Source organism: Alternaria viburni (assembly GCF_023758015.1).
Source record: "Alternaria viburni strain BMP 2772 chromosome Unknown scaffold_13, whole genome shotgun sequence".
In the NCBI taxonomy this organism is placed as follows: domain Eukaryota; kingdom Fungi; phylum Ascomycota; class Dothideomycetes; order Pleosporales; family Pleosporaceae; genus Alternaria; species Alternaria viburni.
Genome location: NW_026055782.1, coordinates 748,829 through 765,920, shown reverse-complemented (window position 1 = coordinate 765,920; position 17,092 = coordinate 748,829). Strand labels below are relative to the sequence as shown.

Below are 17,092 nucleotides of genomic sequence, written 5' to 3'. Positions count from 1 at the left end.
ACCGGTGACAGATGTTTATACGATCATTACAGCTAGCCGGATCCGCACAATATCGGTAACAGACACGATGCCGAACATCTCTCTCACGATGGCGAAAGCAATGGTTAAGAGGGGTCCTCTTGCAGGAACGCGAAAGTTGGATGAACACCAAAACTTCCTAGCTCTGCGACGCACTACAACAACGTTATAAAATAAAACAAAATAGAGCAAGGGATGTAATAAAAGTCTACGAGTATCTCTATCTTTTTAAAATTTTATTAAAGTGCGTAGTCGTGGTTGTAGAGGCTACCTACTATTAGCTTATTTCCAACTTTCGCGTTCCTGCAAGAGGGGGTCGTAGCTAATCGGGCCGCTCAGCATTGCCGATTCACGCGTCGTGTCAGATCTGGAGATCCCTGGTCGCGTCCATCAACACCTTCTCTGCAACCTCAGAGTTTAGTGCGACGCTAGGGGGTGTAATTAGGACTGTATCAGCTCCGGTACCTGCCCGACCATCTTTCCTCTTGGAACATGAACATCCTCCTCGCACTGCCCGGTGTATCGGTCGATTCATTGGCACTTTCAGCACTACTTTCGCCGCATCCTCCGGCAGTTCCCAGCCAACATGCTACCCGATAACATCTACAACAGCTATCTCGAATACAAAAAAGACACCAATACGTACATCAACTGGCTCTGCAGCACTGCAACACGTATAGGCTTTCCGCCGCCCTACAAGTCATCGTTAGAATCAACGGCATCAAAATCACAGGCCCGGAAAAAGAAGAAGCTAGAAGAGCGAGAAGTCAGTATTAGCGGACTAATTGCATGTGCGGAGGCAATCGTAGAGAAACCGCCCAGGCAATTCGTCGTTCCTGTATACGCTGCTCAGTGCGCTGCACGGGCTATCAGACAACGGAAGAAGTCATCGCAATGGCATGAGAGTCAGGTTGATGGGTTGGATGGAATTGAGAAGGTAGTGAAAGAAGAAGATAACGCCGGTCATACTTTCTTCACGGAGACGCTGGAGCATACGCTCAATATCTTACGACCGTTTATATGCAACGCGCAACACGCCAACAAGACTGGTGATAAGGCTCAACGACATCATTCTATGGATGATATTACCAATCGCTTCAGTAGGCTTGAGATTGAGGAGTTGGCTGATCAGGAAGTCGAGAGTGCTGCGGTTGCGGTCGCCGAGAAACCACCAACAACGTCACGGATCAGATACGTTGTCGATAACAGCGAAGAAGAGCGCCAAGTCGCTATGGAATCCCTTCTGCATGATCACTTACGCATCAAACAGGCCATCCGCAAGGCATGGCAAGAATATTTGTTGGACAGAAACCTTGACCTCATCACGACCGCGGCAACAACTCAAGCCGGGTTGCAGATGCTCCGGAGTCTCGTTCACGAGTTCACGATGCAGTTCCCCGAACTCAAGTCGATGGAAACATTCTGCTCGGACTATCTTCGTAAACGCAAAGACATCCAATCATGTTCCGACAAAGCTATCCCGGTAGATACGAGCGACGCGAATGTCCAGATCCCAAAACACGTGGCCGAATTCAGCTGCCTAGACACCTATACCACTATCCAGCATGCGTTGAGTCGTTTCTTCCAGGATGAAAAGTACGCCCGTCGATACCGGGTAATGGAGGCTATGCTTCGAGACGGCTATTTTGACGACTACAAAACGGACATGCCTGCCCTACAACCACTGGTCAACGCCCTGGAAGACGTCTTAGGCATGGATGTCGATGGAATGGGCAGCTTTCAAGATCCTCCCATTATGGACAACTTCACTCAACTCTGGCGAGAGTATCTCCAGACTTTATATTCTGCTCCCAAATCGGAGGGACAAGAAAAGAGGGAACTTCCTGATCTGAGCGTGGAACTGGTCCTCTGTACGGATCTATACCTGAAGGTACAAGAGGTCGTCACACTTGCCGAACCAAACATCATAAGAGACGACTACAAGAACAACTGGGTATACAAGAATTACTATCAGAATGACAGCGACTCTGGTCATATCCTGGAGTTATTAAAACAATACCCATTCACATCAAATTCAATCCGTAAAACGCTCACCTCTTTCTTCCGAAGCGATGCAGACACAGCAAAGGTTGTAGACTGGCATACCAGGGAAAAGTTTTGGTTCCGACGCGTCAGTATGAAAGAAAAGATAACAGGTATCAGGATAAGTGGAAGAGAAGATTGCGCCGTTGGAGTCTTTCGTTGGGATTGGCCACGATACAACCCGTTTTTAGCTGGCCTGATAGCCTTTGTCGTCGCCCAAGCTGTTGATGAGTTCAATACAGTAACCCAGAACCACAGCGGCAGCCCGGTCGCGACGGCACATCTCTATAACTACCTACGACAGGCTCACAGCGTGATAGCCTCATCCCCCTGCACGCCTGTGTTGGCAAAGGAGTGGCCAGATATGGAAGCCTATCTCAAGATCATGGGCGACAAGAGTGTATTCGGTGGCGATCGACCGCGGACTCTGCGACATTGCCTGCAACGTATATTTCTAGCACACGGTCGCTCCCTTTCTAGCCTCGCTCGCAACGCACACGGCGCCAACGACTGGGGAATCAAAACTAAAACCAGACTGCAAAGCCATAACACGCCCATCATAGATGCTCTTTGTGAAGGGGGAACGCAGCGACGAAACTTTCTCAACATCACGAACAAAACCATACAAGAGGTCATTCAGCGTGAGGCAACTCGCCGTGCAGCCACCTCTACAGGACAAAATCAATTTCCCATCAAAACCCTGACCGGATATCTCACAGCTTTTCGCCGCACTCTGCAGTACGAAATACCGCGGATGCATTTCATGCACTCTATACTTGCTATAGAGGCTCACTGGCTTCACAATAAGCTAAAAGACCCCTTGAGAGCTATCTCGGAAGAAAATGGAAATGGCTACACACCGCCCGCGTGGGACAACGAAGACACTATACCCTTACACATTATCTGGCACGAGAGTCGCCATCAAGAGAGAACCAGTAGCTTGAACTACGAAACGAGAAAAGTGAACTCACAGCCGACGTATAGGGCGGCGAGTGTTATAGAGGAGACATTTTTGAGTAGCAACTCAAGGCCAAAAGTACCATCTTATGGTACGAGAAAGTTTGAGGAGATGATAAAGTACGTATATCCTACCATCAATCATTGCGTGTACGCAAAAGACTAAGCTAGTTACTAACCATCACAAAAAGGGCATTCCACTGCATAAACCCCCTCGACAAAGAGCAAGAAGAGTTTCACGCTCAACACTGGGCCGAGTGGGTTCTCGCCGATGAAGAAGCGGTGCAGAAGTCTGCAGATGAGGTTCTAAATCGAAAAGGCATGACGGAATTGTGTCTGCCACCTTCATTCCGTGAACTCATCGCTAGTCCCTCAGCAGCGGAAAGCTCGCCCAACCTACCAGACGAAGAGACCAACACGCGAAACCAGCAGAAGGAGATTTCTACAGCCGATGCAAACAAAGCTGCATTTGAAGGAATACTCCGGCTTTTGCGCCAGGCTAGAGCGGACAACGATCAGATGAAGACGGCGGGGTTGGTACAGGAAGCTTTTGCCAGGCTGGGGGCGCTTGGAGGGGATCATGTGTTGGCCCCGGAGGATCATCAGGAGATTGTCAAGGCTGCTGAGGGATTCTTGGGGAAGGGGGTGAGTAAAGATGGGCATGGTCGTGTTTACTATATTCGTGTTGGACAGGCTGCTCAACAGCCTTAGAAGGCAAGACGCTAGTATAGATGTACAATGACGACGAGTGAAGCGTGCGCGCAGTCAAATGAAGATTACTTCATAAGTCGGGACGTAGTGCCAATCGCTGGTCGTTGTACAAAGGGAATCAGAAATCCTAGGTTTTTAGCACACAGTACGCATGGAAAACGCATACCATGACAAAACGTTGGGAAGTGGTCGCAGCGAGTTGGTAGACAAATCGAACGTCAGACTCTTTGCATCACCATGATGCCAACTCCCCATGCACATCTATATTAAAGGCCAAGACGGTATCAAGTGAAATTGATGATTTGATCGAATCCGGGGCATGTCCCAGTCTATATACTCGTGGACCCAACACCAGCACGGGTATGTATTTTCTTGCTCCAAAACCTCCTATCTACCTATTCAAACTCAACAACTCCTCCACATACCTCCTCGCATCAATCCCAATCCCCTCCGCCAACCCCTTGGGCCCCCACCCAGCGGCACTCCCACCCATCCTCTCATTCCTTGACGTACTCCCACCTCCCATACCAAGCCCACTCCACATGCCACTCGCAAAGCTACTCGAACTCTTCGCACTATGCGCCGTCGTATCCCTCGCCCTCCTCACCAGAAACGCTTCACGCAGCTCGTTGGAATTGAACTGGCCGGAGCCGTGCCCAGAACCGGCGTTTTCATTCGAAGCATTGTTCTGCGCTGTGTCTTCGTTGGAGACTTGCGAGGGTGGGAGACGCATCCAGACGACCCACCAGCCGCGGGATGTTTTGCACGTGCGTTCGATTTCAGAGAGGTTGCGGCGTGTACCCGCTACCGTAGCCAGGATCTGAGAGTGTACGTTCAGGGCTTCGATCCTGCTCCAGCCGAGGGAGCTCGTGCTGTTGCTGCCGAGACCTTCCGCGAGCAGGGTACCCGGATCGGGGATATTGGGCAGGCTGGAATGCACGGTGTAGGTGCGGGGATCGTAGACGAGATCGTAGATAGTTTGTGTGTTGGGGCCGGAGGTGGGACCTGAGCCGCCAGATGAAGCTTCGGTTGTGTAGTGGTTTGAGACGGCGTGGAGGCGGGCGGCGACGAGGCTGGGGGAGGTGCTCTTGTCGAGGGAGCGGTGGAGGGGCGAGAAGAAGTTGTGGATGTCGCGGTAGAAGGATGCGACGCCGAGGGAGTGAGTGCGGTGTTCGAAGAGGAAGGTGTAGACGAAGGGTCGGTGCTGGGGTGGGTGTTAGTAGTGGAGAGGAGTTTGTGAGTGATGTGTAGACTTACCACGTAGACAACAGGTCGTAACCGTGATAATTTGTTCTCTGTTGTTGGCTCCATCCTCATGTCTCTCTCGTACTGCGGAGTCGAGTCCGAGTCGCCATCTTCTGTTTTCAGTGAAGCTTCTCGCCTGTCGACCTCCACATGGATGGTCCGCAGCGGTATACGGATGTTCCAGTCACCCTCTCCGTTCTCGTCGTCGATGTCTAGGTCCTGTAGATCGCCTTTGAGTCCTACAAGGAAGTACCCATCGTTCTCTAGACGTATCTGCTGCTTCATCTTCTCCTCTGCTGGGTCCACATCCGGAGTCGGATCTACGTAGCGCATCGCTGCTGGTGAGGGTGTCCGTTCGCGTGCTAGTGGTGGTGGCGCTGGCGTAGGATCAGCAGATTCGGAGGTTTCGGTGCTCTTCTTTCCACCCCATGCTGTCCCATAGCCAAGTGTCATGTATTTCATCCATGTCTCGGTGTCACCCAGAGACGCTAGCATTGGCTTGGACTCAGGTGCAGTAGAGTCGGGCTGGGATTTGTTGTTTTGGACGGCGGCGGAGGCCTTGTCAAGAGAGTTCTCGGCTGCTTTGACAATAGGCGGAGGGATACCCGGTGGTAGGGAGCCGTTGCTCGACGGAGGGAAGCGCGGCCTTTCTTCTTGTATTGGAGGCGATGGCTCTTCTGGTTCGGGTTCGGGCTTCAGATTTCTCCTCCGTCGTTTCCTACGATCTGATGTTGGGTTATCTCGTACGCCGTAAGCATACTCGCCGTGGGCGTAGATAGACTCTACCCAGTGAGACAAGTCTCGTAATGACTTCCTGCTCACAGCTCCCAGACCCGAAAAGACAACGCCATCTGCGGCATGGACGTTCTTTCCGGCCCCGATCCAGGGTTCCAGCTCCGACACTTCGAGTGTCTTCGGGTCTGTGGATGTCTTGGCTTGTTGAAGTGGTGATGCTTCGCCAAAGCGGGACACCATGACGTCGACGAGACCAGAGGTCCTTCGTGCGAAGTCTTCTAGTACGTCTCGCTCACTGCTTCCCCACTCCTCCTCGCCAACGCCCATGCCCAGCTCGCCACCCGCTGCCAGCTTCATGCCACCGTATATGTCTACCGCAGGGCTTCCATGCAGCAGCACGTCCCAGCTGCTCGCAAATCGCGACCAGTACTTGTCGAGTATGCTGCAGAACTTGGCACGGCCGTGCTTGGAGAACATGGTCTCGAGTGTTGAGCCATGATGCAGCAGGAAGACGGACTGGGCGCGTACGAGTTGCTGAATCAAGAGCGCAGGTGGGCTAACTTCGCGTGATGAGTATTCGATTATGGGCTCAGTGGTATCGGTGCTCGAGTCGGTTCGTGTGAGGCCGCCGGTAGGGGGGAGTTGGGTGAGATCAATAGACTATGGTGGTGTTAGTCGTAGTGTCTCTGAGCACGTGGGCATACATACTGCCAATATCCACCACCCATTCTCCAGTTCGCGTAGAACAATGCGCGACTTTTGTGTTTCCACAGAGTCGACCGCTTCGCCATTCGAGAAACTCCTACTCTTGGTTAGCTGGAGACGTGGAAAGAGCTCGCCTGCATGCGTCCTACTTCGCAAAGCCTACCATGCCCTGAGCTAGCCCGACCTGGCGAAGCTTCTCATTCTCCTGCTCGCGCAACTCTTCCTCCCTCTGTGTATCGCCATCTTTCAGCCTGGAGCGCGTCTTGGCGGCCTTGGAGTAGTAGAAGACAATCTGCTGGTGGAAAGTCTCATCTGATGTTCCGAGCGAGGGATTGTATATGGCTAGAAAGGAGAGCTGCGCCGGGACGACCTTGGGAACCGCCGTGGAAGACATGTGTGCATTCTGCGAAGTGCCTGGTCGCGCGGCGCTTCTGGTGGATTTGGGTGATGGATGACTACGTCACGCGTGCGGAAGAGACGCGGAGGAGAGGACAGCCAGCGAACGTGCCAACGCGCAACCCCAACAACGAGCGGTCGTCGTGGCCTATTTGTATTCCATAGTCAGGCACTGCAGTCCATCGCGATGCGGCGGCCGGGCGGCAGGGATCCCTCCGATTGTCGTGGTCGAGATGCCCCACGGGATCACGATCGCAACGTCCAGACCCTGCGGCGCGGCTTCTGTCGCCGAGCTTCCTCACCTCTGAACCATGATCTGGAGGCTGCGCAGCCCCGTCCGCTCCTTGATCGCCACTCCTCCCTGCCGATGCAGCTCTACCTCTTCTCCCGCTCGGACGTCGGAGCCATTGCGGATTCTCTTCTGTGGCTCTGACGCCTTCAGCATCGCGTCACTGCGCGCCGTAGCAGACGCGAAGCGGCATGTCCCGGGCCTCATTGAGAGCATTGATGTCATCCATCGACCACCGAAGCCTACCGGACGGGGACTGAAGACGCTGAGAGAGGGTAGGAACGTCTGTTAGCTACAACACAACATCAATTGACACGTTACAGTACCCATCAAGCAGGTAGCCACCGAAGAGCTCAACCTGCCCACCCATGTGATCGATACCTTCACCGGCTGGACTCCACCGACCCCCATAAATGTCGTCATCGCCGTATCCTTCGGCCTCCTCGTCCCACCGCGAATCCTCAACTATGCGCAATACGGCGGTCTCAACGTGCATCCCTCGCTGCTCCCCGATCTGCGTGGCCCAGCACCCGTCTCACATGCCATACTGAAGCGGCGGCAGTACACCGGTGTCTCTGTGCAAACACTGCATCCAAGGCATTTCGACCGGGGTACTATCCTTGCCCAAACCCCCATGCCTGGCTACGAGATTGCCCTTCCTTCCGAACAGAGTCCTGAGACGGCTCAGATATTGGAGCAACGGCTTGCCGCGGCTGGAGCAGAAATGCTCGTACATGTCTTGAAGGAACGGAGATTTGTGCCTCCGCATGAGGACGTTGGATGGTATGCCCACTCCGAAGGTCCTATCGACCACGCACCGAAGATCACCAAGCAAGATCGCTTTGTCGACTTTCGAAAACATACCCTGGCAGACGTCATCGCCAAACGCAACGCACTTGGCGACTTGTGGTGTCTACTACCTACCGGTGATCGTCTGATAATACACGACATCATACCTCATAATGCGGACGAGTCCCAACTCTCCACGATGGAACCTGGCCTCTTCGTAGATTCGCAGACCAAGAACGTGCTCATGTTCAAAGGAGCATGCGGCGAAGCCGGACACGTCCTACAGAGTACATTGCAAGGGCACAAGAAAGGTCAGGGAAACGCCAGATTACTGTCGCTGTTCGGTCCTTCAGCGAACACAAGCGTAGGAGATGATGCTCATACGACCACCTTATACAGAGTTATCTGACAGTTTGCTCTGACCATTCCTCTTTGGCATCCTGGAACTCTTCAATCTCTTTCATTACCCTCACACTTTTCGACATTGTCTCGACCTGGTTCAGTACTGATGTGAAGCCCGCCGAGTCCGAAGTCTCATAGAACAGTTGTCGCATCTTTCCACTGCTGCTGTCTATTGCCTCGTTCAGCACTCCCAACAACGTCAAGACGCTTTCGTCTCTCGATTTCTGTGTTGCATTCCCGTCGTTGACGAATCGTGAGAACTCATGCGTCCAACGAGTCATCTCGTTCTTTAGCTCTTGCGTCTGCTGTTTACCTTCTGCTGTCGATCGGAAGATATGCGGTATACAGGCTTGGAGGTCTTGACTGGTGGGCGCCACACTCTTTAGGAGAGATGGCTTCGGAACCTCGTTCGGTCGTGTGTGTTGCTGCTTGAAAGCCTCGAACTCTTTTGCTCCGAACGCACGGCGTTCGTTGTTGAGCGCGACGGTGGCGGTCGGTAACTTGATATGGTCTTCCAAACTCGTTGATGGTTGATTTGAAATAGAATCCACCGCTCTTCTGTTGTGCGTCCTGCGCGGCAAGTCCGATGTCGCATGCAAACTCACTGAAGGTGCACTGCCCACGGATTCTGCATTTGGGCCGTATGATTCGCCGAAGACCGAGTCGCTCCACGAGTATGCAGCGATACTGAACACCTCAGACGAGTCTACGTCATGTCTTGCATTCATCTCAGCTTCTTGCACTCTAGCAGTGGACTTAGTAAGCATGGCATGCATCTCCTCTAGCATCCCTCGAACCTCTGTATCGGGAGCTGGATTACGCAGCACATTCCCCAACAAAGAATGCGTTAATTCGTGATTCTTTCTGCTACTTGTATCTGCGAACGCAGTATTTGCCCTGCAGAGCAATTAGCCTGTGTCCACGTCAAGCTCAGTCTTTGACACTCACCAAGTTATCGAGGTCAACATCAGATTTATTGCATCAGTATGCGACTTGAGCTTCTCCCGGTACTGCTGTAAAGACTGCTTCTCACGGTCCCATCGAACTCTCTGCCAGTTGACCCGAATACTCTTTTTCACATCGTCTAGGGAACTCATTGTCGCCTTTCTCTTGCTCGCCTGACTTTCAATGACACGATACTTCTTCGTTACCGCGTCCAGCTCTTGTAGCGTAGCAGCACACGACCCAATCATCACATCCAGCTTCTCTTTCAGCCCTGATTCCCCGTGTCGCATACCTGGTCTTTCAAGTACCTCGGTCGAGACATCTCGAAGGTGGTCTAGAGCGCATTTCAGACTGAAGAGCACTTCTTCAAGCTCTTTCAGGTCGCGCGATGCTGCCTTTCTCCCAGAGCTGACCGTGGCGTAAAGGTCGTATGCTAACTGGCTAAGGAGGACTAGATAAACTCAGTACTTTCGCAAAACATTGCAGTATGCTACACTCACTGATATCCCCTATTGAGAAGCCGAAAGACATGTTTTCTACATAGATTGCGACGTGAGGCAAGCAGTTCTGTGAGTTCAGCTGAATGCGACGAAAGCGGGTTCACGCGTGCGGCTGAGATCACCCCACCTGAGAGGGCATAAAGGCTGCCACCGAGCTGAATTAGCCCACAATCACATCATTCCATCTTTCCTCTCTTTCCTCAATGTCAAATCACGGACTGCTTCATTAGCAACGTGAGTTTACAGCTTCCGATGAGTTCCACAACGCTTCCAGTCGTCCCTATCGACTCTCGTAAGGTCGTGATCGAAGGGCTGGAGAAGATTCAGGATGCCGAGCAGATCAACTCGACAGGAACTTCAGATGGAGAGAAAACCTCATCGACATTATCCACGATCATGCACGGAGACCAGCCGTTGTCTGAGCGGTGGACTCGGATCGCAGGTCACCTGTCCATACTCCCAGCATCTCGGTACTCTACTAACACTGAATAGACTGTGGCTTCCACAAGCCCGTCGTGATTAATATTGACGACGCACGCTACTGTGAACATGATCACTTACGCGTCGTGAGTGACCACGAAGAGGTTGTGGTTGTCGCAGACGACCAAATGTCAACAAAAAATACAATCCGGATTACGGAATCACTCATTTCACACGCGAACGCGCACCATGGCGAACCGGTTGATTTAAATATCACCCCGCTGCCTTCCTCAAAGCGCGCGATTGAAGCCAACTGCGGGTTTCACATGTCCCTCGAACGGACTCCTAGAATGCCAGACGACAACAAGCTCCACCAACTGCCGGGTTCACTGGGAAGTTACAATCTGTTCAGCGTAGAGTCGTATGCAGACCGTCTCCCAGCCAACATCGGAGACAGTGGCGGCGTCTTCTTTCCTATGTGGCAGAGAGAGGCTATGTGGCTCAACTTCGAGCCAACGATACGCAAGTGTGCTGTTCGTATCTTCATGGGGTATGTCAATGCGATTTCTGGTCTCACAATGGAAGAGACCACAAATGATAGAAACGACGAGCTCGAGCAGGATTACATCGTAATACCAGGTCAAAGATGGCTAGACGGTATCTGTGTAGCACCTGGCGTTGTACGCCAGTTCGTTGCCATGCCACGTACGTTCTCCAAGCAATCACCCAAGATCTCAGCTAATCCAATAAAGTCGGCTCCGGGTATACTGTCGAAGGCCAGAAGACATCAAAGGAGCAACACGGAGGACTCCAACTCGAGATTACGCCCGAATGCCTCCCGAACCTGCGCTTGTGGTCGCACAACCAGAAAAGGTTTCTCATCACGATAGGTAATCCTGTTGGCATCGAGGAGACTATGACGCCTCAACAGCTTCATTGCGAAGTCGGAGATATTTTGAGATCGTACCCGGCCGATCGTAACTACGAGGAGCCACTGAAGATGAAGCATTTCGTTAATTCGGGAAACATCCTTACATGTACAGTGAGTTTTTCTCAAGGCTATATCGGTCTCTCGCTAAGCCATACTCCCTAGGCGGTCAACAGCGAGCGCGATCTCCCGGACGAACTCGCTGAAAGACTCATAGAGGCACGCGAAGAACTAATGCGCAGAAGAGTAGAGTTAACATTTATACATGGGAGAGAGTCGCCGGCCTCGTCAATGCCTACACCACCATTCATACCATCTCCCATCGGGCCCCTTTCTCCGGATGTTAATAGTGGGGTTTGCGGCTGGAGTCGGGAAGAAGAAGCGGATCTCATGGGGTCCCAGGACGGAGATGATGGCGGAGACGAAGACTGTGTGGACCATGACGGGGATGAGGAGGATACAGACGCCCTAGATATCCAAGTCGTCGCAACGAAAAACTTAAAGGCCATGGGTCTAGCTGCAGGTGGAAAGCTAAGTATGTTTACTCTTTCTCCTACACCTCTTCTACTAACACGTCATACAGTACAAGACATATACAAAGACCCCTTCCCACCCACAACCTGGAACCACGCCGCAGCGCGTATCCTTCACATACACATTCTCGATCCAGTCAGCTGCGAACAAGTAACGCACATTGTTCCGACCCCGCCTTCCACGGACGTCAAGGCATATACTGAGGCTGGTGGCAAGTATTTTGTTGTTGAAGAGAAGGTAGATGAGCGCCTCGATGGAGGTGACTTCGACAACGTAAAGAGTGTGAGCCAGATGGATCAACATATCGGCATCAACACTGAACCAGAGTTCGACCCAACGAAACCAAAGATGTGCACTACATGCGAGCTTAGGCTGTGCGATTGCATGTAAGTTGCTCCCCTCCACTCCTTCCTCATCACCCTTCCCCCGTCTCTTTGCTCACACAAACTCCAGTATCCGCCCTTGCGACCACCAATTCTGCAACATCTGCATCAAGCGCATTGAGCAGAACAGCGACGAAGATGTGGACTCGGCGCGCAGAAACTGGAAGTGCCCGACTTGCGACAGTACTGCTTCGCACGTAGCAGGCTTTTCTGCACCAATGAATCTACCAGGCGAAGAGCCGTTGCGCATCAAGGTCCCAGTCAATGTACTCAAGATTGAGGACGGCAGAGTGAGATTTGAGAGTGTGCAGAGGAGCAGGGTTTAGCCTACTCTGCATAGCTATCGAGGTGGTGAATGAGCTGTCGGTCGCATACCACTTGGTAGCAATGCACTTTGTTCCTTCTGCGAACAAAAAAACTTAGTGACCTTGTTGGCTTTTCTACAAAAGATTGTGATGCGTTGAACAGTCACACCGACATGGTGGGTGCAAAAGGATGCCTGCGAGGCAAAAAGATAATCCTCCTCCGGGAAGGCTCGAACTTCCAACCTCCTGATAACTAGCTACTGTTGTAACAGTCAGACGCGCTAGCCAATTGCGCCACAGAGGATTTGTTGATGAAGTGCTGGCAAAATTGTTGTTATATATACCGCGATGTTGCAGACAATGGTGGGCTAAAACTGCCTGTCTGACTGGCTTCTGGTGAGCTTGAGATCGCAGATTGCGTGTGGAGCGTAGGTGGGGTAGCTACATATTACTTCCGAGACCTCCGCCGTCGCATCACCCAACATATTATGACAGCACTAACAATGAATGAGCACATCGCCACGATGAGACCGGCAGGACAAGAACAGCGCATTATGCTCTGATATTGTGTGGCATTCTCAGGTAGTTACAAGAAATGCGGCTCGTCTATTTCCTACGTTTCTCTTTATCCTCATGCAAACCAGTCTAGTAATCTAAACGGTAAAAGTGCGTTAAGCGTTACAGCAAAACGAAAACGAAAACGCTGGAGCATCATCTCAGTGGTCGCATCTGGATATCGGCGTCATCATCGTCTCTTCGTTCGGTATCAAAGACTGGCGACATCAACCCTCTTTCTTCCTCGCTGTCTCCTCGACCTACTGGTTCAACGTTCTTCTTCGGCTCCTCCTTGTTCATTGCGACGTATATAGCCGAACCCAGGATAAGCGACGACCCAACAATGGACAAAGCACTCGGCGTAGTGCCCCAGATCAATTTGTCGAACCCAAGTGCGAAGAACATCTGCATGTAGAGCATATTCGTTGCACGGGAGGATTTCTCGTATTGGAGACCCGCGGCTAGAAGGAATTGCTATGGCACGTTAGTAGATGTGCGACGCGATATTGTAGACCAGACTTACCATGACGAATCCACAGATACCCAGAAAGAGCAGATAAGACCAATCTTTCACACCTTTGGGGAGTAGAAAGCCGACGCCTGGCATGACGGCCATTGCCACTACACTAACAATCGTGCACCAAGTTGCGAAGTAAGTGACGGATATGAGTGGATGTGCGCGCTTGCCGATCCATCGAATCGTGGTATATGCTCCTGTTGATCCTATTACACCCAACATCGCTACCCCTACGGCTGCTGCTCGTTGTGTGGGTGTCACATCATCGTAGTCCGCAGCGAGACGATCCGGCGAAGTCGCAGTGACGTTTGACGGAATGGCGTCCAAGCCCCCGGAGGCAGGAGGGACCGGGTCGCTGGAATGCGATAGTGCCGAGAATAACGAGACGGGTCTTGCGATCAAGACGACGCCGAATAGCGAGATGTACGCAGCTATCTGCTCCATCCTGGTGAACGGTTCGTTGATGAAGTAGGAGCATGCCCAGCAAGCGAGCGATGGGGAGAGGAATGTGATGACGGTGGCATCGGCCAGAGGCAGGTACATCAAAGAATCTAGTTAAGTTAGCACTATGTCAAGTACGTAAGACCCATATGATGTACTGTGGATTCCATCACAGCGATGCAGTAGCAATAACCTTCAGACGTGATCCAATATCATACGAGCTGAGACAAGTTACTGCAAACGCATGGTCCTAAGAAGGGGGGTAAGTGACTTACAGTACATGCCAAAGACTCCGAAGAAGCCAAATAATCCTCTGGCAACTAGCAACGACCGAACTTCCTTCATGCCGAAGGGAAAGTGCTCTATCTTCCGATACCACATATAGAACAAAGCGCATGCCGTGGTGATACTCATCCTAGCGAATAAGATCTGGAATGGGTGATAGCCATTACCTACGACCTTGGGTCAGCGCATGTGTGTCTTCTCACGAAAGCATCTGCATACCGCTATTTCCTTCCATCTCCAATATCCTCGTGGTAACGTTCATCAAGTTTCCGAAGAACTGAGCGAGCAAGACGTACGCTAAACCCTTGTTCGTCGTCCAAAAAGAGTCGATCTTCTCTTTGAGAGTCCGCGGAGGGGCGGATGAGCGTAAAGCATATTCTTCATGGTATATAGGAGCATAGTCTGGATTCCGACCAAGTCGTACAACATTCGCATCGTCTATTGATATAAGCGATGGATTCGGAGAAGGTACACGAATTGCCCCGCGATGAACGCTTAGCGCCTCATCGGTTTTATCGCCGGGTTTAAGTGAGGATTCAGCCTCGATTTGGTGCTCGCTGAGACGCTGCGCGGGTTTATCATCGTCTTGAGGGAACGCGGGAAAGAGCGGCTGGACCATTGTGCTTCATGAGAGGTTCATGGAGGTTTGTGAGTCGGTGACGATGACATGAAGATACGATGGAAAGCGCTCGAAAGCCCAGCCATAGGCGGCGCCACTCGTCAATGAGGAAGGCGCAACCATCTCGACGAGTCACAGGCACGCGACACTGCCCCGGATCCACACATTCGCCCCTCCTTCGCGTCGCTTCTCCCCAGACCCCGCTAGTTCATGGAGAAGTATCCATCTTGGATGCGACCACGCCTTACACGCAGCTTGAAAGTCTTCCGTGACTTGTGTTGGGACGTCGGATGCGGATTTCTCATGATGACGTGAGAGCATAATCGTTCACGGAAGTACCTCGGTTCTATCGTCAACGATCGTTCGATAGGTACCTAGTCCGGAAAAATGACCGGAATCACAAAATCGGTCTTGACATAGGATGGGGTTATCCGGGCCTTTTCCAGCCCACATCTATGCGCGACCCAGACTCTGCCTCAGACAACCACAAACATCGGTTACAGGCAAGTTTGGTGGCAGCCACCCTCGGGAACGCGGAGAACGAGCTCAATGTTGACCTGATCGCCATCTAGTCACATTGATCCACTTGATGAAGGAACCATCAGCCCACCGTTGTCATGCATGGGTCGTCGAGACAAAGTTAGAGGCGTTCACATCGGCGCGTCGCGCCCACCGAAGGTTTACCACACCGATGAACGGCAGCAGACGTCAAATGTCGTACAGGACTAGCCATGCTTGCGCGCGTGGGTGTGTGGCTCAAACAAACTTCGAATACGAAGTCCAACGGGCGAACGGCTCGCAGCCACAAGATGGCGGCCTGAGGACGTCGCCGCAGGTCTGGTGATAGGCTACCATGAGGGACGTTGGAGTGTTGCAGTGTTTCTCGGATCAAGGCGTCCCACACTATCTTCAATTGAGGTGTGACAACATATCACAACACCAAACCGGTGAATCCAGGCAAGGCTCCATCTTCGAGAGAATTTGTCAATATTCAATACTTCACAGCACACCACTACCGGCATTAGTAGCGCTAGTCCGCGGCCCATGAAAGCGAATTGCGGCATCTCCCAGCCCGCGAAACGGCGTCCACTGCTCTAGTGCACAACATCACCGTCTGCCATCCATGGATATCGCTTGACCATCACCAACGCTACCACTCGTCACACATTGGAATTGATGCAAGCGAAGCGCTCACCCCGGCCTGTCAGTCACACGTCCGCATACGGGGATCGCGCCAGGCTACCAAAACTGGGATACCTATTGTGTTACAGATAGATGAGAACCACAGCACCACGGCTGTCAGCGATAATCTCTGAACTTACTTTACGACCTTCGGGAAAGAAGTGTGCACCATCCTTGCGTCATGTGTGGACCCATAACAGCACCAGTGAGCTGGAACGAAAAAGGAAAATGAGTGGTGGAGCGTTTCATAACGACCACCATGACTCGCAGCTATGGATGGATACTATGGGGCGGATAAGGCTGGAACACACGGCAGCACGCGCTACACTCGACGTGATATTGGTGTGATGAATGTCTTTCTCATTGTAGCGCTCATTCCCAGCAACCAATCGCTAACGGTTCCCAGGAAAGGGAACGTAATTTTCCAACACAGTGGATCTGCCTAGGTACCTCCAGGGGTCGGAAAGACTCTCTTCGCAAGACTGTGTCCGCGGCAGACAGCCTCAAACCCCCGACCTGCAAAGGGCATTCCTTTTACAAACCCTAAATGCGCATCCGAGACGAACTGCTCGCATTCGCTTCTTCTTTAATTAGTGATGCACCATTAGCCGTAGTGTGCTGTGTTGGTTTAGCGATATTCCTTTCCTCCCTTACGAACCTTGGAATGAGGCATCGCGCGAGATTTCTCTTGCACCAAGTAGACAATCCCCAGGCGAAAACCACAGTTCACGGTGCATTGCCGACGTTTCAGGCTTGCCACGAGGAGACGCAGCGTACGCACAGATCGACTGCAAATCTCCCGCTCCAAGGCGCCCCGCGGGAGCGCGCGTTAACGAAAGCCCGTCGGCTAAAAGGGATTGGATTCTCCAACCAACGTGACCTAAGCGCGCTGTATCACCAACAACCTTTTGCAGGATAGCCTTGACAACATGAAGGCATTGCGAATATTGCCTATTTCAAAATGGTAAAAACGAAAATTCGCTGTTGTCATATACGCAAGGGACCTTGATATCCTGCTTCGGACAGCTGTACCGACCGCTTTGCCTGCCCACTCAACGTTACGATTAAGTTTGAGGCCGCCGTTAAGACAAGCTAGGGCATATAAGATCGAGACTATGATGGCGCGCCTCGAGCGGAACAGACGATATCCGGTCACTGGTGTCCCTTTACCGTCTCTTTGCGGGGGGG

At 52.1% G+C, this 17,092-nt stretch overlaps 5 protein-coding genes and 1 non-coding gene across 6 annotated transcripts; 2 read left to right on the top strand and 4 right to left on the bottom strand.

Annotated features, from left to right (window-relative positions):
• Positions 1 to 604: 604 nt before the first annotated feature.
• On the top strand, positions 605 to 3,729 carry J4E79_006645 (uncharacterized protein; the record flags this gene model as incomplete). The annotated part of the gene is made up of 3 exons (XM_049355514.1): positions 605 to 2,507; positions 2,847 to 3,138; positions 3,210 to 3,729. 3 exons carry the CDS (start codon positions 605 to 607, stop codon positions 3,727 to 3,729), a joined length of 2,715 nt encoding a protein of 904 aa, XP_049210187.1.
• Positions 3,730 to 4,120: 391 nt separating this feature from the next.
• J4E79_006644 (uncharacterized protein) lies at positions 4,121 to 6,808 on the bottom strand (the record flags this gene model as incomplete). Its single annotated transcript, XM_049355513.1, has 4 exons — positions 4,121 to 4,933; positions 4,987 to 6,369; positions 6,418 to 6,511; positions 6,564 to 6,808. The coding sequence occupies 4 exons, from the start codon at positions 6,806 to 6,808 to the stop codon at positions 4,121 to 4,123; spliced, it is 2,535 nt and encodes an 844-aa protein (XP_049210186.1).
• Positions 6,809 to 7,121: 313 nt separating this feature from the next.
• J4E79_006643 (uncharacterized protein) lies at positions 7,122 to 8,256 on the top strand (the record flags this gene model as incomplete). Its single annotated transcript, XM_049355512.1, has 3 exons — positions 7,122 to 7,374; positions 7,423 to 8,199; positions 8,252 to 8,256. The coding sequence occupies 3 exons, from the start codon at positions 7,122 to 7,124 to the stop codon at positions 8,254 to 8,256; spliced, it is 1,035 nt and encodes a 344-aa protein (XP_049210185.1).
• A 33-nt stretch (positions 8,257 to 8,289) lies between these two features.
• Positions 8,290 to 9,766, bottom strand: J4E79_006642 (uncharacterized protein; the record flags this gene model as incomplete). Its single annotated transcript, XM_049355511.1, has 3 exons — positions 8,290 to 9,034; positions 9,284 to 9,686; positions 9,736 to 9,766. The coding sequence occupies 3 exons, from the start codon at positions 9,764 to 9,766 to the stop codon at positions 8,290 to 8,292; spliced, it is 1,179 nt and encodes a 392-aa protein (XP_049210184.1).
• A 2,754-nt stretch (positions 9,767 to 12,520) lies between these two features.
• J4E79_006641 lies at positions 12,521 to 12,609 on the bottom strand. Its single transcript has one exon. It is a non-coding gene; the product is annotated as a tRNA-Asn (tRNA).
• Positions 12,610 to 13,016: 407 nt separating this feature from the next.
• On the bottom strand, positions 13,017 to 14,722 carry J4E79_006640 (uncharacterized protein; the record flags this gene model as incomplete). Its single annotated transcript, XM_049355510.1, has 3 exons — positions 13,017 to 13,334; positions 13,384 to 13,928; positions 14,323 to 14,722. 3 exons carry the CDS (start codon positions 14,720 to 14,722, stop codon positions 13,017 to 13,019), a joined length of 1,263 nt encoding a protein of 420 aa, XP_049210183.1.
• Positions 14,723 to 17,092: the final 2,370 nt, after the last annotated feature.